We start from the raw sequence: 22,025 nt of genomic DNA, 5'->3' as shown, positions 1-22,025 counted from the left end.
TATAATTCATAGAGTACATTGGGAGAAGGAAGGGAGAGGGTGCAGAATATAGTGTTACAGTCATAGCTAGGGTGTAGAGAAAGATCAATTTAATATAAGGTAGGTCCATTCAAAAGTTCTGATGGCAGCAAGGAAGAAGCTGTTCTCGAGTCGGTTGGTACGTGATCTTAGACTTTTGTATCTTTTTCCCGATGGAAGAAGGCGGAAGAGAGAATGTCCGGGATGCACGGGGTCCTTGATTATGCTGGCTGCTTTTCCGAGGCAACAGGAGGTGTAGACAGAGTCAGTGGATGGGAGGCTGTTTTGTGTGATGGACAGGGCTAAGTTCACAGCACTTTCCAGTTTCTTGCGGTCTTGGAAGGTGGGAATGTGTGTACTAAAGCAGTTGCTGATTTCAAGACCTGCCAGTGATAGATGAGCAGCACAACTGGGACTGGCCCATTTTCTCATGGTTATGTTTGCAGACAATCCACTAATTGCGGACTTAATTCTGACCCAAGGCAAAATTCAACACTACGACACATATTTTAATTTTGAACTTCCAATGACTTGGAGCTCTTTTAAAGTCACGTTACTACGAGGAAGTAGGCAACAGTGGCAGGGACAACAAGACTGGTGATTTGTAATTTTATCAGAAATAGGAATGTCAGTGCAAGGGAAAATAAATTCTATTATGTCATACAGTGTTTGCATCAATTACTCTCCTATCAAGCATAATACAAATCGAGTGTCATGTGAAAATCTCTCCACACTCATTCTCTTGGGAATGGAAGCTGCATGGTTTTGTTAACCTGATCATATTCTTGTGTTTATTACAGCTGTGAAGTAATTGGGAACAGGCTATTACTGCAGTCATTCAGCAAGGGAGATAGGAACTCTAACTCTTAAATAGATTTCGAAGTGCCCAGCCAAAATGCCACTGGTAGATTCAGAATGAAACTTAATGGTAGAATTACTGGATGGCACCAAAGTGCAACAGGGCCTCTTTAACAGGCCCAATGAAAATAATTTTGATTGCTTCCAAGCTTATGACACATTAAAATAACTATCACAGCACCATCTGCTGGTCTAACAGAAATTGCAGAGAATTTGTTGATCCACTGATGAACCCTACGTACGATGGATTCTGCAGAATATAAGGATGCTGAGATGTTTGTTTTTCCTTTAGGCTAAGTTCAGATTTGTGTGATTTTTAAACTGAGGGATTCCATTAAGAAGAAAAATATTTCAAAGTTAAAAAAGTAATTTCTTCATCTGACAAATCAGTTGAAAACATACAATATTATTGTGGGCGGCACGGTGACACAGTAGTTAGCACTGCTGCCTCACAGCGCCAGGGATCCGGGTTCAATTCCTGGCTTGGGTCACTATCTGTGTGGAGTTTGCACATTCTCCCTGTGTCTGTGTGGGTTTCCTCCGGGTGCTCTGGTTTCCTCCCACAGTCCAAAGATGTGCAAGTTAGGTGCACCGGCCATGCTAAATTCTCCCTCACTGTACCCGAACAGGTGCCAGAGTGTGGAGACTGGAGGATTTTCACAGTAACTTCATTGCAGTGTTAATGTGAGCCTACTTGTGACTAATAAATAAACTTTAACTGGAAGAAGGGAGAAGGACACGGGCAGCAGGCACATGGGTACACCACCATGTGCAAATTCCCCTCCAGTCACACGTCATCCTGGTTTGGAACTATATCGCTGTTCCTTCACTGTCACTTGGTCAAAATCCTGCAACTTCCCCCCTAACAGCACTGTGGTTACATCCACACTACATGGACTGCAGAGCTTTAAGAAGGCAGCTTACTGCCACCTTCTCATAGGCAATTGGGGATGATAAATGCTGGTGGAGCCAGAGATGCTCATATTCCATGAAATAATGAGAAAAACTGCATTTCTGTCTGAGACTTAACTGAGGTAATTAAAGGCACTTTGTTCTGAAAAATGATGTTGCTGGAGCAACTGAAAATGTTCTTGGAAAGTTGTACCCAATGTCACCTCTAATGTCTTGAATGCTTTATTCAAAAGTGGCAACATAGTAAATTAACTTCCAACTTGGGAGAATTAGAGCAACACCAAAAAAAACTCAGTCATCCAGACTCAAAACGTTGGGCCAGATTGTACCACCTCACTGTGCCCGGCAATCAGCGTGGTGAACTGGGTAAATAACACAATGCTTCCCACTTCTCCAGTGAGACGTCATGCCGGCATGAATCAGTACTGCTCTATAAAAGTGTGGCTCAGGCACAGCAATAGGAAAGGGGAGTGAGGAAGTGAGTTGGTGAGGACTGGAGCAGAGGAGCTTATGCCATTGAGTCCCCTTTCAGCAGTGGGGGCAATTGACCTCAACCCGAACGGCTCTTTTGGATGAGCATTTGGAGTACCACTGCAATCAGGGGTCTGGCACAGGTTCAGGGAACTGGGGATTGCAGACTCAGTAGGCCGAAGGGCCTCTCTCACACAGAACGATGCTGTGAACCTCTAGGCGTACGGTCGGGTATAGAAATCCCTGTGGGAGGCGGATCACAGATTAGTCACAGTGTGGAGTGCAATAACATTTATTAATGAGACTTTAAATTACCAATGACCACAACCCTGATGAGTGCATGCCTTCACCGATGCCCACTGGGTGACCCTGCAACTTCTTAACCTATCATTATGTTTAGGTGCCCCCAGGATGCACATGAGGTAGAAGCAGTCAGCTATGTTCCACGTCCTATGACCTGTGATGCCAAGCATCCACTGGGGGGCCGGGACCTGGACGGCACCTGCCGACCTTCAGGTGTCACGGTTGTAGCCAAGCCATCCTGTTCAGTCTGCTGCCTGTGAGATACTCCGGTGTCAGGAATGGGGGATTCTGAAGGGCTGGGGACAGCTGGAGTCTCCTGGGTGAAAGGTCCTGGCGTGGGATGCAGCACTTCTTCCTCCCTTGGAGTGCTCATGGTTCCATGGGATGGCGGGGCAGCTGGAGTGGGCTCCAGAAGCCTCTGCATCAACTGTCCCTGACAGTCATGGAGGCACCATGGTGTATGAACCCTCAGCGATGGCGTTCTGCGCCTGGACCAAACTCTGGATCCCCAAAGCAAGTGCCCTCTGAGACTGGACCATGCTCTCGAAGCCCACAATCATGGCCTGCTGTGACTGGACCACGTTCTTGAAGCGCACAGTCATGACCCACTCTGTCTCAAGCATGCTCCCAGGGCCCTCAGCCATCATCCTCAGCAACTCAGCCATGCCTTGGACCCTCAAAGGGAGTAAGGAGATGCAGCCTGGGGATCCCACCTGCAGTCTTCTCCCACTCCCTCGTGTCATGGGTTATCTTCTCCTGTGGGGATAAAAGAATGGCATCTTCAGCACCATGTCACAGCAGGCAGGGGTTGTGCCGGGGAGGCAGGGGGTGTGACATGTGGGGTCGGAGGCAGGTGCGAGGGGGACAGGTGCTGGAAGGCCGCATGGTGTCAGGGAGTGGATTGACATGGACATTCCAGGTGCTACATATGGGATTGATGCCAGGACTCACCCTTGTGGCCCAAACAAAGTTGTTCATTTTCTTTTGGCAATGTATGCCAGTCCTCTATGCCAGTGCGTGGGCACTGACAACTGCTGCCACTGCTTTCCATGTTGCATAGCTGGCCCAACCCCTGGGCTGCTGACCATCTAGGGGGAAGAAGATGGCCCTCCTCTCCTCCACGGTGTCTGGAAGCCATCCCAGCTCCCCCTCCATAAATCACGGTGCTGCTCTATGAGGTGCCGCCTTCCTGGCTGCGAGTGCATAGTACGTATTTAAATGCATCTCCCCTACTTAACGGTGCACTGCTGCGGCCACTTTAGGCGAGTCAGGCACCTGGAGCCTCCATAACGCTATGATTCATATGGAGGCTCTCTCATTACACTGAGTGACGAAAGATTGTGAAGCGGAGCACGACCAAGGGACTGGCGCGGAAAACTCCTGTTTTTCCGCCATTATGACACATAGACCCTGATTTTACCGGCACGGCCGCCCCGAAATCGGAGCAGGCGAAGCTGGCAGAATGGAATTCCCCATTGGCCTTGGGCAGCCGTGCCGGTAAAATCAGGGCCTTAGAAAGTTTTTTTGGAAAATTCCACCCAGTCTCTGTTCTCTCTCGTCACAGATGCTGCCAAACCTGCTGAGGTTTTCCAGCATTTCCTGTTTTTGTTTCAGATTCCAGCGCTCGCTGTAATTTGCTTTCAAAAAGCATTGCAATGGCAAATATTATGGTAAAAAATACAACAGAACAGCTCTATTCTTTGAAATTATTATCTAATTTTCCAGGATCCAAGACACTGGCAAGGCCACGTAAAGTCTATTTGGAACTAAACCCATGGACAGAAAACAATGGTTAGTACATCCACAATTTTCCAATAAGCTGTGTACAAATCCTCTTCCAGCAGCACTAATCTCAGAAAATGCCACCTGGATTAACCTGATTTTTTTGTATTTTGTATATGTATTTTATAGTCTTCCAAGCCAATAGCTAATCCTGAACAAATCCAGTACACGTTCAGGCACAGTTTACTACTTTAACTCAATAGTTTCTTTCTTATTGAGTATATCTTAGCACATTTATTACCTGAAGACAATGGTAAAAGTATATTGAGGCTCAGACTGATGGCACACAAGCTTGCTTGTAACTTGTAATAAATCATATTATTTATATGCTATAAGAACATTGGCAATGAAGTCCTGTGCACACCATAGAACACTCCATAGAACAAGACAAACAACAAAGAGCAGCAGCTGAAACTACTGCTACCCTCTAGAGATAAAATTAACAGTTTTAAAAAACATCTTCTAGAATTCCAGTCTAAGGTGCTATTAAGATGCCGCAGTACATGAACAAGACAGCCATTTTTACATTCTCACTGACCTAAAAATGATTCAAATTCAAGTTTTTTATAACACATTGAATGTGCCAGATGTCAGATATCAGGTCGAAAAGGATTAACTTGATAGTTTCAGCCACTTCTGAAAGAATAACTCAGAAGTATTGCTAACATACTGAACAACTCAAAAGGCTCATTATCATAGTTCAGAATCTGTGGCCAATTTTTCACATTAAGGTGTGAACAAAAGTTGACCTAATCGGGATTATTTCAAGAGTTCTGAATTAGTAGGCAGACACATGATAATTGTAGTGCGATGGAAAGAAAGCACTTTCAACAATCTAAACAGTGAAATAATATATTACCTGGAATTTCCCACCTGAGCACAACTCAGATTTTTGACCTGAAATAATGTCTATTTCTGCACCCATTCTGCGAAAGTTAGGTCACAGTCAAATTTCCCACCAATCATATTAGCATATGGCCAAATGTAAAATAGCCAAAAATCAGCATTATTGCCCAGTGGGATTTGAATGTGACTGGAACAAAACCAATGGGCCCTGTAGGTGCTAGGATATAGGACTATCAAAATGGGTGAAAAAAATTAATTTCTATCAGAGCGAAGCTGGGAAATTAAAGGTTAAGCAGCTCACAGCACTCTTCATTTTTTTTAATGAATTCAATTAACCTGAAATGAAGGTGCAAATGCTTTGGTTAGGTAAGGTACAACCATATTTTGACTTCCTGATTGTAGGGCCATCAGGCCTTATGAGTTATTAAGGTTCTCACTTGCATTGTAAAAATACTTACAAGTGACAGAACACCAAATCCAAATGTCTATATGCTTTTGACTTTTACAACTTCTCTTAAAAAGTGTTGCAAGAAAGATACTAGCTGAAAATAATGAAATTCGCAGAGACATTCAATCACTCAGAATAAAGAGCAGCTTTGGGCAAATCAAGTGATAAACTTGTCAGTAGAATCAGTTTAGACAACAACTTACGTCAAGTTAATATTTGGATGTCATGGACGTTTAGACTTACCTGTGTCCGTAATATTTCTCCTTTGGTCAACTGCATGTCGCCAGTGAGCTCCTTCACCAATATACCTAACGGCTCCAGACGTTTGCTAAAGTAATTTGTCATCTCAGCAGCTAAAGCCTTCATAGGAGCTACATATATAATCTGTAATGTAAGAAAATTCTGCTAATAAACATGTAACAAATTTCAGTGCTTATTCATCTCCGAAACAGTTATAAATTATACTTTGTGAAATATGGTCAGTTAAGCTGAAAACTTTTAACTGAAGTATGAAAAGAGCTCATCCTTGTTGGTTCAACGTGGAACCGGTTACAATTACTTTATTTATTTAGCTATTATTTTGAAAACGTGCTTGGGTTCAGAACGGAATCCATTGTCACATGAAAATCGGGTCTTGTTAAATATTTTATATAAATATATAGAGTCAAATGACAGCATTGCAATATATCTGGTTACAGTTTGGAAAACGTATCTATTCCAGGAACACAATAGATAATGATTTTTTTTAAAGCACAACCTGAATAAGAATTTGTCTTTCCTTCATTAAATCCATACCTTGAACTCGTCCTTTCTGATAATTCCTTGCTGAATATGCTGGCGGATTTCATGCAGAACAGTAAGCATGGCAATGTTAGTTTTCCCAGCTCCAGTAGGTGCACAGATCAGCATATTCTCATTTGTGTTGTAAGCTGTCTCAAATACTATTGACTGGATGCGGTTCAGTCGCTTCATCCCTTTAAAAGCCAACTGTCCAATCTGAAAGGTTAAGCATGAAAATTACAAATAAAGCAACCATAACTAAAGAGGCAAAGAGATCTCAAGTATCTCCATAATTCCCAGCATGATACTTGTCTCCCAAAGAACATGTTGCGAACAATTACTTTTACAAGTAGAAAATTGAAATCAAATACAATTATTTCCTTTGAAAGCGCAAGAAAATAAATACAGTTTAAATAATACATATGAAACACTGTCTGCATTATTTAAACCAACTGAGTTGGTTTTACATTGGGTATTATTCTCCACTTTCCATTGCAAAAGGATTACTATATTTCCACTTTAAAACTGTGATTTGTTAATATCTCTCTAAGGATCCTCCTCATCAGTTCTTTTAATGACAATACATCAGTATCATATAATCCATGTAATTATCATATTGGATTAAACATTAAAAATACAAACAGCTCCACCACCGATGCACAGTGGCAGCAGTGTGTATCATCTACAAGATGCAATGCAGGAACTCACCAAGAATCCTTAGGCAGCACCTACCAAGCCCACAACGGCTACCATCAAGAAGGACAAGGGCAGCAAACACATGGGAAAACCACCACCTGCGAGTTCCCCTCTAAGCCACTCACCATCCTGACTTGGAAAATCCTGGAACTCCCTCCCTAACAGCACTGTGGCTTTACCACAAACCACATGGATTGCAATGGTTCAAGAAGGCAGATCACCACCACCTTCTCAAGGACAATAAGGGATGGGCAATAAATGCTGGCCCAGCCAGTGAAGTCCACATCCTTTTAATCAATAAAAAAACATTGCACAACTGGCATGGTCATAGTGGTGCGCTGTATGAATATGGGGCTATTTTTGTACTGTGGCACAGGTGGAAATCTGATTGCATAGATTCAAATAACGAGGTATGGAAAAGATGGTTTGGGAGGCAGCAATACTTTCAGGGAGGGAAGCTTGAAGTGGTAAGATTTTAGGAAACATTGAATGACAGGGAAAGGTATCAAAAGCCGGGTTGAAAAAATTGGCTACCGAAGCAACCAGATTTCGTAGCAGAGACATCAAGAACCAGTATAAATGTCAGGTTCTTAAAATATTGATTAAAGTGGCTTCAACATAAAAGCAATCAATTTCCTCAAATCTGAAATAAAATGGCATTAATGTAAAACCAACTAGTATGAGAAGAAATTAATTTCAAGTTTAGTACACAGAAGGTAAGGAGTCAAATAAGATACATCCTTGGTTAGGATTGGTAACAATATTAAGCATGTCAACATGAACTTAAATTAAGAGTGAAGCAATGCAAAACAGGAGATCCTGGTTAACACACTGTCTTCCTCCTTAATTTGCTTCATTGCACCACATAAATAATGTGGCTGCTGTACAATAATTTATTTGGGTAATAGAAAACACAGTATGACAATTCACTCAACTGCTACTTATACTGGTCTGCATTTCTTGCCCTTTCAATTTTTTAACAAGATAATTAGACATTTAAATTGCATATTTAATTCAAAGGACAAATAAAAGCTTGCCAAAAAAGGATGCCTCGCAAGTCAGATTACGTGATTATTAATTTTCTTAAGAATGCAAACAATACATGCTCGTAAAAACAATCCAAGCCCCATTCCTCAAATCTGTTAAATAACCTTCTAAATAATGGCCCGGAAAGTGGTAATCCGCAAAGTGGTAAGCGTCATCAGATAATGCTCAGCTCAAACTCTGCCCACCTCAGGGAGATACTCAGGTGTCAGAGGGTAGTTGGGGCATTCCGTGGGATGACAGGGGTGCAAGGGGGAGGGTGGTGTCAGTGATCAGTACTTTACTTTAGCGAGCCAGGTGTTAGAAGTGTTTTTAATTCTTTTAACTTTTCTGGATAATTATTCTGGAAGTACAGTCAGAAACATGCAAAGGCTCTGATTTAAGTTGGAGTACTGGATGGTTCCAGGTGCAGGGTGACTGCCCATCAGAAGTTTAAACTTCCCGGGCAATTGTCATGCAATCTTAATGCCGAGGCTTCCGGGGTGGGCGTCCAGCGCGGGCGTCCAGCGCATCCTCTGGAGATGGGAAGATATGGACCAAAGTATTTCACTTAATTCCAGAAAGCACTAAAAAAAAACAGGGCCAGGGTAAGCAACTTGCTGATCCATTTTCAAAGCTAGCAAATGCAGATGAAAGTCTAGTGGGCTTTGTACAGTGCAGGGTAATATATCATAACCTCAATTGAATGAGAGGGATCCTGCAGAGTAGGCAAGCACCTTGTTCATCTAATAACGAACAATTTAAACTGTGTTGCTCTCCAAGCTATTTTAAACAAAAGCAGACGACACATACAATTAATCTATTTCATCCCTTGAGCACATTTCTTGCTGGCTGCAATGAAAAAATATTTTGAAGGAGGGAAATTCCTCAATAAGATTAGATTGGTGGATCATATAAAGCAAAAGATGTTGTACTTGTGACAATTTATTACCGATCACTCAAATTCTTACACTCTTAAACTTCAAATTAACGGAGGTCTGACAAAGATAGCATTGTGGAACAATTATGGGAAGTCATTGATGTAATGGCTGCAGGCTTATCCAACATGCAGCCAACAGGCCAGCAGTTTTTAAAATGATAATAAATGGAGTGGAAGATTCACCACCCGGTCCTCTCCTACATATGCTGCTGATAGCCTCATCAAACATGGGAGAGATGCAGCTTTTGATTGGAGAAGCAGCAATACTGGGGCAACAAGTATACTCCATGAAAAGAGATATTGGCTGAGGAAGGGGATGAAAATGCTGGGCCAGTTGAGGAACACACACCATCCTGACATAGAAATGCATCACTGCTTCTCAATTACAACTGGGTCAAAGTCCTGAAACTTCCCACCTTATAGCACTATGATATGCCTTCATCACAAAAAATACAGTGGTGCGAGAAAGCATTCACCATCACTTTTTTGAGGTTAATTAGGGATGGGCAACAAATGCTAGCCTTGTCAACGATACCCACAGTCTGTGAATGAATAAAATGTGATTCAGAATCATCATGTTGCAAGTTATACTCTTGGCCTTGCTCGTGTACTCAGTTCCTGAAGTCCCATTCATATCCTTAGTTCTTTTTCCTCAGTTGCACTAACCCCATGATTCTCACTGAGCCACAAAAATACTCACCTTAATTCCTGTTGTGCGCATGCTATAGTTCTGAATTGATCTTACATATTAACAAAGAATTTCTATTTATACAGCACCATTAAAGTAGAATATTTTCCCATGGTGTTGCACAGGAAAGTCATCAAACAAATTTGAAACCAAACCACAGAAGGCGACATTAGGCTCAATAATCAAAAGTTTGATTAAAGAGGCAGGTTTTAAGGAGCAATTTTTGGGAAGATTCCACCCAGTGTGTACCATCTACAGCCAACAGCTTTGGCAGCTGAATGCATGGCTGCAAGAGCATTAGGCCAGAATAGAGGAGCACAGAAGGTTCAAGGGATGGAGACAGGGAGATAGGCCACGAAAGCTTTTGAAAATAAGGGCTTTAAAATTGAAAGGGCTTTTAAAATTGAGCCAATGCTTAGCCAATTCAAGCGCAATTATCGTGGGTGAACAAGATTTTTTGCAAGTTAGAAAATGGGCAGCAGAGTTTTGGACTACCTCCGGTTTACAGAGGGTCGAAGATGGAGGCCAGCAAATCGTGCATTGGAATTGTCAAGTCTAGGGGTAACAGAAGGTTTCAATGCAGGTTTTAGCAACAGATGAGGTGTGACTGAGAGGAGCTGGCTGGTGTTATCGAGATACAAATAGACAGTCTTAGTGATGTATGGATGGATGGCCAGAAGCTCTTCTGAGGATTAAATTCAATGCTGAGATTGCACACTTTCCAATTCAGCATCAGATAGTTTCCAGGGAGACAGATGGATTAAATGGCTAGGGAATGGAGCTTGTGGCAAGGACTAAAGATAATGACTTGTGTCTTCTCTATATTTATAGAATCACAGGATCACATTGCTGTCACGGCGCAGAAAGAGGCCATCTGGCCCATCATGTCTCCACTGTTGCATAGTTTGATGACATTTCTGTTTATCCAGTACTGGATGTTGGACAAATTAGCCAGGCAATTTAGAGACAGTGGAGGTATTACTATTGCTAAACACATGATGTTCCCTCCAGATAATTAAAACTCAGATTTAATATCAAGAAGTCCTGATTTTAAAATAAATAGGGAGCTGACGTGCATATTCTCTGTTGGTAAAAAGATTTTTCCTAAAGTAAGCTACTGAACTTCAATAGTGCAAACCTGCTAGATCTGAGAAAATACCTCCATCAAGATTTGCTCTTCAAAATTAGAATCGCATTACTTACCATCATATAGACTAACTAACAACTTTAATGAGGACATTGAATGGGTGGGATTGGATCGGTCTCACCTCATCCAGTTTTCCTTTCACTTGACATCTACAGAAAAGATAATCGGGTCGAATGCAAAGGGATGGATGTCTCGATACCACCAGATTTAGAATAACCAAATTCGAAAGAACCCTGATAATAGAGGTCGACTAAGATCAAGGTAAGCCTGTTACAAAAGGTTAAAAAATAGCTACTTGTACATCTTTTATGCTGGGATGAGCAACTGAAAAGCACTTTGTGTACATGGGATTCTATACAAATGGCAATTGAGCACACCAATACCAATTCATAGAAAGAGAAACACAAATGACACAAGTGGTCAAGAGTTGAAATGAACCCTTTCTGTACTAAATTCTCCCGATTCAAATAAGCTGCCATGACTCCAATGTCTACTGTAAGCCAAGTTATTTCCAAAGCTCTATCCACTGGTTGCAGGGGAAATTGTAAACTAAGCAAATTTGTTTATAAATAGGACATCAGAACAAAAATGTTAAGAGAACAAACGTTTTCACAACTTTTATATGTCAGTAAATTGTAATTAAATCAGTCAATTCGAATTAACAATCTTCACTAAAAGCTAAAACATATGCGAACCAAAGAATAAACCCCATCATAAGCAATCTTGAAACAGATTTCAGAAAGCAGGCCAGCAGCACAATGAGCAAAAAAAAACATAAAATGCAGACATACTCAGCAAGTTAAGCTAAATCAGTGAAGAGAAGCAGAATTAGCATCTCATGTCATGATAACCTTTCATCAGTATTTTGCTTTTGCAGAATTAGATGTGTCAGCTATAACCACCATCAAAAAGATCGATCTTAAGGAGGCTTTGAAAAGTATGGAACAGAAGTAGCAAACTGACTAAATGTCTGGAATGGCGCACATTGGAAGTAAAAGATAGTGCTGCAGAGAGAGAAATTAAGAAGAGAAATTTGCCTAAAAACTGATTCAATTTATTATTCCTGAAGGAATATACATTAATAAAAATTTAAGATGATAGTAACATGTCAAATGGCATATTTATGAGAGGACCTTTTTTCACAGCACATTTTAAATTTTCTGCGGTCTTTTTTCTGAAATCTGTTCATTTTAAAAAGTCCAGAATGAAGTAAAGTTGAACACTTTTATTTTACCCTAGTTCAGTTGAAGACAACCACTTGAGAAGTGTTAAGCAGTGACGATAAAAAAAGCAACAGAGAAAGGGGGCATGGTTCACTTATAGCATTAATTAGGCTATTAGTTCAGTCTGAATTACATGACTCCCCGGTGTTCTGTTAAAATCATTTCTAAACTAGAAATGGGAAAACTCAGCCAACAGCAAATTTTGCAGCCTTTGAAGCTCTTCAACCTTTGTAGCTCAGTACTGGCATCAATGATGCAAAGTGACAGCAATTTTTGTGTAACATTGTGTACACAAGCTTGTATGAATACACAGATGTCAGTCTAGCTTAAATATCTGAGCTGATGCTGATGGCATCACTTCTGAAGCATCCAGTCCTCCAAAGCACAAACTAGAAAATACATTATCAATCCAACACCACTTAGAATCACAGAATCCCTACAGTACAGACGGAGGCCATTCAGCCCATCAAATCTGTATCGACCACAATCCCACCCAGGCCCTATTCCCGTAATCCTACACATTTACCCTGCTAATCCCCCTGACACAAAGGTCAATTTAGCATGGCCAGTCAACCTAACCCACACATCTTTGGACGGTGGGAGGAAACCCACGCAGACCCGGGGAGAAAATGTAAACTCCACACAGTGACCTGAGGCCGGAATTGAACCAGGGTCCCTGGCACGGTGAGGCAACAGTGCTAACCACTGTGCTGCCCTCTTCAAAAATATTCAAATCAAAATTACATTAAGTATTGGCTTTCTAAGATCAATAAAACTGTGTATTATTTTTCTTGTGTTTTGTGGCAGCGTGGACCCTTTAAGTGGGAGATCCCCGAGGACCACATGATCGGGCTGGGCTCTAAGGAGAGGCAACGTGGGCAGCCGAGCCAACCAAGAGCAAGGGCATACGTTCTGTGTTTGTATCTAAATATCATTGATAGTAAACCCTTTATAACTCGAAGCCACATTGCGTCATCTTCAGAGTTATTACATGTATCTTTCCATTATTTATAGCTGTGGCGTCCAAACTCCAGTCCACTTCACTGTTCTAAATGGCCCAGCAGTAAGCTCATGATTAAAGAAAAATATGACAACTGATTTACCAGTGGATTTTTAAAAAAAGAGACAGTGCCCCTGGCTCACCGTGGACTAATGTGCACTTTTTCTTTCCCAACAGTCCCTTTCTAATCAAAGCTGTCTTAGGAAATCCAGGATGTAGCAAATCAGAAACAATTGGGGCTGTGCTGCTTCTCTTCTCAATCACTACCAGCCTGAAAACTGTAAGAACTGATTTGGTTTGGTTTATTATTATCGCATGTATTAACATACAGTGAAAAGTATTGTTTCTCGCACCCTATTAACAGACAAAGCATATCGTTCATAGAGAGGGAAACGAGAGAGTGCAGAATGAAGTGTTACAGTCATAGCTAGGGTGTAGAGAAAGATCAACTTAATGCAAGGCTAGTCCATTCAAAAGTCTGACGGCAGCAGGGAAGAAGCTGTTCTTGAGTCGGTTCGTACGTGTCCTCAGACTTTTGTATCTTTTTCCCGACGGAAGAAGGTGGAAAAGAGAATGTCCGAGGTGCGTGGGGTCCTTAATTATGCTGACTGCTTTGCCGAGGCAATGGGAAGTGTAGACAGAGTCAATGGATGGGAGGCTGGTTTGCGTGATGGATTGGGCTACATTCACGACCCTTTGTAGTTCCTTGCAGTCTTGGGAGAGCAGAAGCCATACCAAGCTGTGATACAGCCAGAAAGAATGCTTTCTATGGTGCATCTGTAAACGTTGGTGAGAGTCGTAGCGGACATGCCAAATTTCCTTAGACTTCTGAGAAAGTAGAGGCGTTGGTGGGCTTTCTTAACTATAGTGTTAGCATTGGGGGACCAGGACAGGTTGTTGGTGATCTGGACACCTAAACACTTGAAGCTCTCAACAACATACAACAAAATGAACATTGAAGGAAAAAACGTGCTGCTGTGGTCTCAAAAAGCACAAAGAAATACTAACTGTAATCTGAAAGTCAAACAACAATGTTGTGACTGACTGACAAACACACTAAAATCACTTTCAATAATTCAACTGCAAACTACATGACCAATAATCTCGAGAGAACCAATTTATTCCTTACCTCATCCAGGTTTTTGATATCAATAGGTTTCTCCTGAATACCCGTTGGCATAGGCTGTGTCGCAGGAATGACTACTTGTTCATAGACTTTGTTATTCTCTCGCTCAACATCTTCTGGAAGAAACATCTGCGCAATATTAAATCAGATAGTTTAGCATAAGGTCAGGTTATCAATTCATTAATGAAAAAATTACTAAGAATACACAGATGTGGAGTTGCCGATGTTGGACTGGGGGTAGGCAGAGTAAATAGTCTCACAACACCAGGTTAAAGTCCAACAGGGTTTATTCAGTAGCACGAGCTTTCGAAGCACTCACCTGATGAAGGAGCAGTGCTCCGAAAGCTCGTGCTACCAAATAAACCTGTTGGACTTTAACCTGGTGTTGTGAGACTACTTATGAAGAATACACAAAGAACTGTATCATTCAGTCATCAGATCTACATTACTTTCACTGGCTATTTATTGATTCAGAATTAACAACACCATACTTCTATTGTGCATGAAGATCACACACAAAAAATCTAATGCAAAGTACAGTTGTTTCATCAATATGAGAAGTCCATACAGCGAGAACTCCAACTTGTAGATTAAATCACTTCCACTTTCCACATCAACCATCCTAGCAGTGCCTTAACATAAATCTGTCAAGTTTATATTAATGTCCACCTATATATGGCCTTTATAATTCTTTTTCAACCCTCCTCCCTTTCACTGGCTTAAAATTTATGACACTTTTAACTTCCTAGTTCAGATGAAAGGCCGATGTGAAACATTGGCCTGGACTTTCATCCTCAAGGCAGGTAACGAAGTCTGGAAAATTCCCCACTCAGGCCTCCTGCCTCAGGGGGAAGGTGCAGGCAGGGACGGGATTTTCATTACGAAGTGGGAGGAGAAGCAGGCTGCAGTTGAGCAAGGCAACCCAGGAAAGAGTTCAGAGGTTGCCACAGCAGCTGCTGGGTGCTGAGGCGGGTTGTTTAAAAGACCAACCTCAATGCTATGGGACTTTGTCCCAGTTCTAATGAAAAAAGTGAGGCTCTCGAATACTCAATTCCTCAACGCCATACCCACCCCATATCTCATTCAGGCCACCTCATGCCACTCCAATTACCCCTCATGCCATCCATGCCAAGCTCTTACCACCATCGATCCACACATTCCCTCATGCCAAGCTAGAGGAACAGGTCGTATTGAGGAAACAGGAGAGCTGCAGAAGGACTTGACAGGTTAGGAGAGTGGGCAAAGAAGAGGCAGATGGAATACAATGTGGAAAAGTGTGAGGTTATGCACTTTGGAAGGAGGAATGGGGGCATAGACTATTTTCTAAATGGGAAAATGCTTAGAAAATCAGAAACACAAAGGGACTTGGGAGTCACTGTTCAAGATTCTCTTAAGGTTAACGTGCAGGTTCAGTCGGCAGTTAGAAGGCAAATGCAATGTTAGCATTCATATCCACAGGCTAGAATACAAGAGCAGGGATGTACTTCTGAGGCCGTATAAGGCTCTGGTCAGACCCCATTTGGAGAAGTTTTGGGCCCCATATCGAAGGAAGGATGTATTGGCCTTGGACAGGGTCCAGAGGAGGTTCACAAGAATGATCCCTGGAATGAAGAGCTCGAGATATGAGGAACGAGTGAGGACTCTGGGTCTGTACTCGTTGGAGTTCAGAAGGATGAGGCGGGATCTTATTAAAACTTACAGGATACTGTGAGGCCTGGATAGAGTGGACGTGGAGAGGATGTTTCCACTAGTTGGAAAAACTAGAACCAGAGAGCATAACCTCAGGCTAAAGGGACGATCCTTTAAAACAGAGATGAGGAGGAATTTCTTCAGCCAGAGAGTGGTGAATCTATGTAACTCTTTGCCACAGAAGGCTGTGGAGGCCAGGTCATTGAGTGTCTTTATGACAGAGATAGATAGGTTCTTGATTAATAAGGGGATCAGGGGTTATGGGGAAAAGGCAGGAGAATGGGGATGAGAAAAATATCATTCATGATTGAATGGCGGAGCAGACTCGATGGGCCGAGTGGCTTAATTCTACTCCTTTGTCTTATGGTCTTATACATTCACCCCCACCCCAATGGGCCCACACACAATGCATAGCTAACTATGGCACCTTCAAATCCATTCCCTCATTATAACTGTACAGAACAAATGGACTCTGTAATGACAATAGGAAGTATAAAAATATGCTGCACTAAAATACAGTCATTCATAGATAATGTGCCACTCTCTTGAAAACAAAATCCTTTTATTACCAGTCGCTAAAGTGCCAGTCAGACCCTTTAAAGTTTCAAAAGCAGAAAATACAAGCACTTGAAACCTCTTTACTTTGGATAAATAAACAGAATGTAATTGACAAAGGAGATCACCGAGCCAGAGCTGTCAACCAAGCAATGTTTCCCCTGGGGTTCAGCTGTTTCAACAGTCTATTGGATGCATAGGCTCTCAGTCAAGTCTGTATTCTCAGCTGAGACCCCAAACATCCATTAGAGGATTAAAATAAATGAGCCCCAGGGAAAATGCCGACTGTCAGTTCTGGTTCTCTGATCTGCTCCATCAATTGCACAACATTTATCGACACAACTTATAGAGGTTTCAAGTGCTTGCAGCTTCTGCCATTGATACATTGATGAGTCTGGAGGATAAACATTTTTTGGCCTGTAATAGGAGGCATTTTTTTTTAAGAAAGTGTAAAGTTTATTAATCAATCCCCACGTATCAGAGATCATCCTAGTGAACTTTCTCCAAACCGCCTCCAATGAAATAACATCTTTCCTTAAATTGATTGGAAAACGGCTAATGTTACGCCGCTGTTTAAAAAAGGAAGGAGACAAAAGGCGGGTAACTATAGGCCGGTCAGCTTAACGTCTGTAGTAGGGAAAATGCTGGAATCCATTATTAAAGAGGAGATAGCAGGGCATCTGGATAGAAATGGTTCGATCAATCAGACGCAGCATGGATTCATGAGGGGAAAGTCGTGCTTGACGAACATGTTGGATTTTTATGAAGATGTGACGAGGGCGGTTGATGGAGGAGAACCGGTGGATGCGGTGTTTTTGGATTTCCAAAAGGCGTTTGATAAGGTGCCCCATAAAAGGCTGCTGAAGAAGATTAGGGCACACGGAGTTGGGGGTAGTGTGTTAAAGTGGATTGGGGACTGGCTATCCGACAGGAAGCAAAGAGTCGGAATAAATGGGTGTTTTTCCGGTTGGAGGAAGGTAACTAGTGGCGTGCCGCAGGGATCGGTACTCGGGCCGCAACTGTTTACCATTTATATAGATGATCTGGAGGAGGGGACGGAGTGTAGGGTAACGAAGTTTGCAGACGACACAAAGATAAGTGGAAAAGTGAATCGTGTGGAGGACGGAGAAGATCTGCAGAGAGATTTGGACAGGCCGAGTGAGTGGGCGAGGATATGGCAAATGGAGTATAACGTTGATAAATGCGAGGTTATACACTTTGGAGGAAATAATAACAAATGGGATTACTATCTCAATGGAAACAAATTAAAACATGCTACCGTGCAAAGGGACCTGGGGGTCCTTGTGCATGAGACGCAAAAGCCCAGTCTGCAGGTACAACAGGTGATCAAGAAGGCAAATGGGATGTTGGCCTATATTGCGAGGGGGATAGAATATAAAAGCAGGGATGTCTTGATGCACCTGTACAGGGCATTGGTGAGGCCGCAGCTGGAATACTGTGTGCAGTATTGGTCCCCTTATATGAGGAAGGATATATTGGCATTGGAGGGAGTGCAGAGAAGGTTCACCAGGTTGATACCGGAGATGAGGGGTTTGGATTATGAGGAGAGGCTGAGGAGATTGGGTTTGTACTCGTTGGAGTTTAGAAGGATGAGGGGGGATCTTATGGAGACTTATAAGATAATGCGGGGGCTGGATAGGGTGGAGGCGGAGAGATTCTTTCCACTTAGTAAGGAAGTTAAAACTAGAGGACACAGCCTCAAAATAAAGGGGGGTCGGTTTAAGACAGAGTTGAGGAGGAACTTCTTCTCCCAGAGGGTGGTGAATCTCTGGAATTCTCTGCCCACTGAGGTGGTGGAGGCTACCTCGCTGAATATGTTTAAAGCGCGGATGGATGGATTCCTGAGCGGTAAGGGAATTAAGGGTTATGGGGATCAGGCGGGTAAGTGGTACTGATCCACGTCAGATCAGCCATGATCTTATTGAATGGCGGGGCAGGCTCGAGGGGCTAGATGGCCTACTCCTGCTCCTATTTCTTATGTTCTTATGTTCTTAAATAAGGGGATCAAAACTGCTCACAATATTCCAGATGTGGTCTCACCAGTACCTTGCATAGTTGCAGCAAGACTTCTGTACTTTTATACTCCAACCCACTTGAAATAAGGGCCAACATTCTATTAGCCTTCTTGATTACCTGTTACAACTGTGTGCTAGTTTTCTGTGTTTCACACACATGTACCCAAATGGTGGGTGAATGGAAGTCCCATGATTTGACATGGGGGTATGAGGGGGTGGGAAGAGAGTCATTAGGTGGCATGGGGCTGATGAAAAGGACCTTTTGAACTTAACTCTCAAAAGGTTCCCCTTGCAGACTTTGATTCATGATACCTCTGAAAGGACCTTCCAGACCCATGATCACAACCAACTAGAAGGGCAAGGCAGCAAACACACTGGAACACCACCATCTCAAAGTTCCCTTCCAAGACACTCGCCATCCTGACTTGGAAATATACCGCCATTCTTTCACTGTTACTGCATCAAAATCCTGGAACTCCTTCCCTAGCAGCACCTGGAGTGCACCAACAAACAGGGCTTGCAGCAGTTCAAGAAGGCAGCTCAACACCATCTTTTCAAGGACAATTTGGGACATTCAATAAACACTGACCTAGCCAGCGATGCCCACACCCCAAGAATGAATAATTTTTTAAAACCACGGCTCTTTGAAAAGCTAGACCAACGCCATAAAAATTGTGGAAGAGTAGGACATGCCCATCTCTTTCCTGCATGTTAGATGACCCTGGTGCACATCAGAAACTCCGGGAATACGGTTGAGAATCCCGGCCACCATTCTCACCCCTCCATAGAATCTCCTCATCTCCATGCAAATCCCAGCCGTTAACTCTGTTTCTCCTTCTATAGATGCTGCCTGACCTGCTGAGCATTTCCATCATTTTTTACATTCATTTCATTTACTAAATGCATCTTGAACAGGGAAAAGCACAAGAGAAACATACCTTTGCACCAGCAATAAAAGCTGGCGATTGCATTGCTTCACCTTTTGAATCATAAACATGTGGGTAATGGATTCGTTCATAATCATGCTGCCTCGTAAGTATTGGTGCTATTCGTGCATTCTGAAGAGAATGCTCCCTATAAATTAGACAGAAGAAAATGCCATTTTAAAATCACACCCACATATGTGCCACTTGAAACTGTGAAGTGGTCTGGTGTTTGGACACCACTGGCATAAATAATGAAATAACAGGGAAAAATAATGCCATAACCAGACTTTCTTCCTTTACCCAATTTATTCCCTATTAGGAAAATCCTTCTTACAAGTAATGTGCAGCTCATTTTACAATTGCCATTTTAATGAACCTTATATGTTATAAAACAATCCCCTCAGGTTTGTACTCTGCTGTGGACATCAAGGATAAAACATTTCAATTCTATGGCAGATAACTGTTTACAGAACAGGTGACCAAATATATGCACTAAGCTATAATCCTGTTTTAAGGATATAATAAATAGGAGCAGGAGTAGACGATACATAAGAACTGGGAGCAGGAGTAGGCCATCTGGCCCCTCGAGCCTGCTCTGCCATTCAATAAGATCATAGCTGATCTTTCCATGGACTCAGCTCCACTTACCTGCCCGATCACCATAACCCTTAATTCCTTTACTCTTCAAAAATTTATCTGTCCTTGCCTTAAAAACATTCAATGAGGTAGCCTCAACTGCTTTACTGGGCAGGGAATTCCACAGATTCATAACCCTTTATGTGAAGAAGTTCCTCCTCAACTCAGTCCTAAATCTGCTTCCCCTTATTTTGAGGTCATGCCCCCTAGTTCTAGTTTCAAGATACAGCCCATCAAGCCTGCCCTGCCATTCAAGATGATCATGGTTGACCTTCAGCCTCAATTCCGCTTTCCTGCCCGCATCCATATCCCTCAATTCCAAGAGAGACCAAAAGTCACTCTCTCCCTGTCTCAAATATATGCAGTGATGACACATCCACAATCCTCTGGGATAGAGAAGTCCAAAGATTCACAACAAGATATTTCTCCTCATCGCAGTCATAAATGATTAGGCCCTTCTCTTGAAACTCTGCTCCCATGTACTAGCAAGGGGAAAAAAACTCAGTATTTACTCTGTCAGGTCCTCTCATAATCTTGAATATTTGAATGAGATCACCTCTTATTCTTCTAAATGCAAGAAAATGTAGATCCTATCTACTCCAGTCTATTGTAGGACAACCCTGTTATTTCAGGAGCCAAGCTAGTGAATTTTTGCTGCTCTACCTCTAATACAAGTATATCCCTCCTTAAATATGGAGAACAAAATTGCACGCACTATTCCAAGTGCAGCATGATTTCTTTATTCTTGCATTCCAGTCCCCTTGCAATAAAGGCCAACATACCAGTTGCTTTTCGAGTTGCTTGTTGCACCTGTGCGCTAACTTGCCGTATTCCTTGTAAGAGTACACTCAAAGCTCTCTGAACAACAACATTTACAAGTTTCGTGCCTTTTAAAAGATATTCTGCCTTCCTATTCTTATAACCGCACACTTCCCAAATTACTATGCCACCTTGTTGCTCACTCTCACTGAACCTTTGTCTCTTTGCAGCCTCTTTATATCCTTGCATTCCCACCTAGTTTTATGTCATCATTAAACTCAAATATCTTACTCTATGACTCATGTAAGTCATTAATATAAAATAAGGAACCAACACTAATCTTCGCAGCGGCACACTAGACACAGGCTGCCAACTTGAAAATGTTCCATTTATCCTTATTCCTGGCTTCCTGTATATCAACCAATCCTCCATCCATGATAATATATCACCCCAACTTCATGAGCTCTTATATTATGCATTAACCTTTTGTCTGGCACCTTATTGAATGCCTTTTGGGAATCCCAAGAACAAAACATCTTCTTGTTCCCCTTTATCTATCCTAACTCTTGCACGGTAGCGCAATGGTTACCACTGCTGCTTCACAGCGCCAGGGACCCTGGTTCGATTCCCCGCTTGGGCAAGTGTCTGTGCATGTTGTCCCCGTGTCCGCATGGATTTCCTCCGGGTGGTCCAGTTTCCTCCCACAGTTAGGTTAGATGCAGTGACCATACTACATTCTCCCTCAGTGTACCTAAACAGCTGGAGTGTGGTAACTAGGTGATTTTCACAGCAACTTCATTGCAATGTTAATGTAAATCTATTTGTGACACTAATAAATAAACTAATTCTGACATCCTCAAAAACGCTAATAAATTTGTCAAACAGGATTTCCCTTTCATAAATCCATATTGACTTATTCTAAGCATACCATACTTTCTAAGTGCATTGTTAAGACATCCTTAATAATAGATTTTAACAGTTCCCTGATGACTGATGTCAGACTAACTGGTCTGTAGTTCGTTATCATCTCTCTGCCTCCTTTCTTGAATGGCAATGTTACATTTGATAACTTCCAATCTGTTGGAACCGTTCCAGAGTTTACAACTGGTGTTATCAATATTTTTCTATACTTACATCAACATACAGAATTCTAATAATAAAGT

At 42.2% G+C, this 22,025-nt stretch overlaps 1 protein-coding gene across 1 annotated transcript in view; it reads right to left on the bottom strand.

The window, feature by feature from the left end:
* Window positions 1-22,025, bottom strand: part of ascc3 (activating signal cointegrator 1 complex subunit 3) — a 562,510-nt gene that overhangs the window by 475,258 nt on the left and 65,227 nt on the right. The window contains exons 7-10 of the mRNA XM_078212424.1: window positions 19,480-19,615; window positions 14,265-14,390; window positions 6,434-6,634; window positions 5,882-6,022 (exon numbers count right to left, since the gene is read on the bottom strand). Coding sequence (XP_078068550.1) covers window positions 5,882-6,022; window positions 6,434-6,634; window positions 14,265-14,390; window positions 19,480-19,615 — 604 coding nt within the window. The remainder of the gene's footprint in view (window positions 1-5,881; window positions 6,023-6,433; window positions 6,635-14,264; window positions 14,391-19,479; window positions 19,616-22,025) is intronic.

Source organism: Mustelus asterias, chromosome 5 (assembly GCF_964213995.1).
Source record: "Mustelus asterias chromosome 5, sMusAst1.hap1.1, whole genome shotgun sequence".
In the NCBI taxonomy this organism is placed as follows: Eukaryota; Metazoa; Chordata; class Chondrichthyes; order Carcharhiniformes; family Triakidae; genus Mustelus; species Mustelus asterias.
Note: the sequence above shows the minus strand (reverse complement) of the source record. Positions and strands in the feature narration are given on the sequence as shown.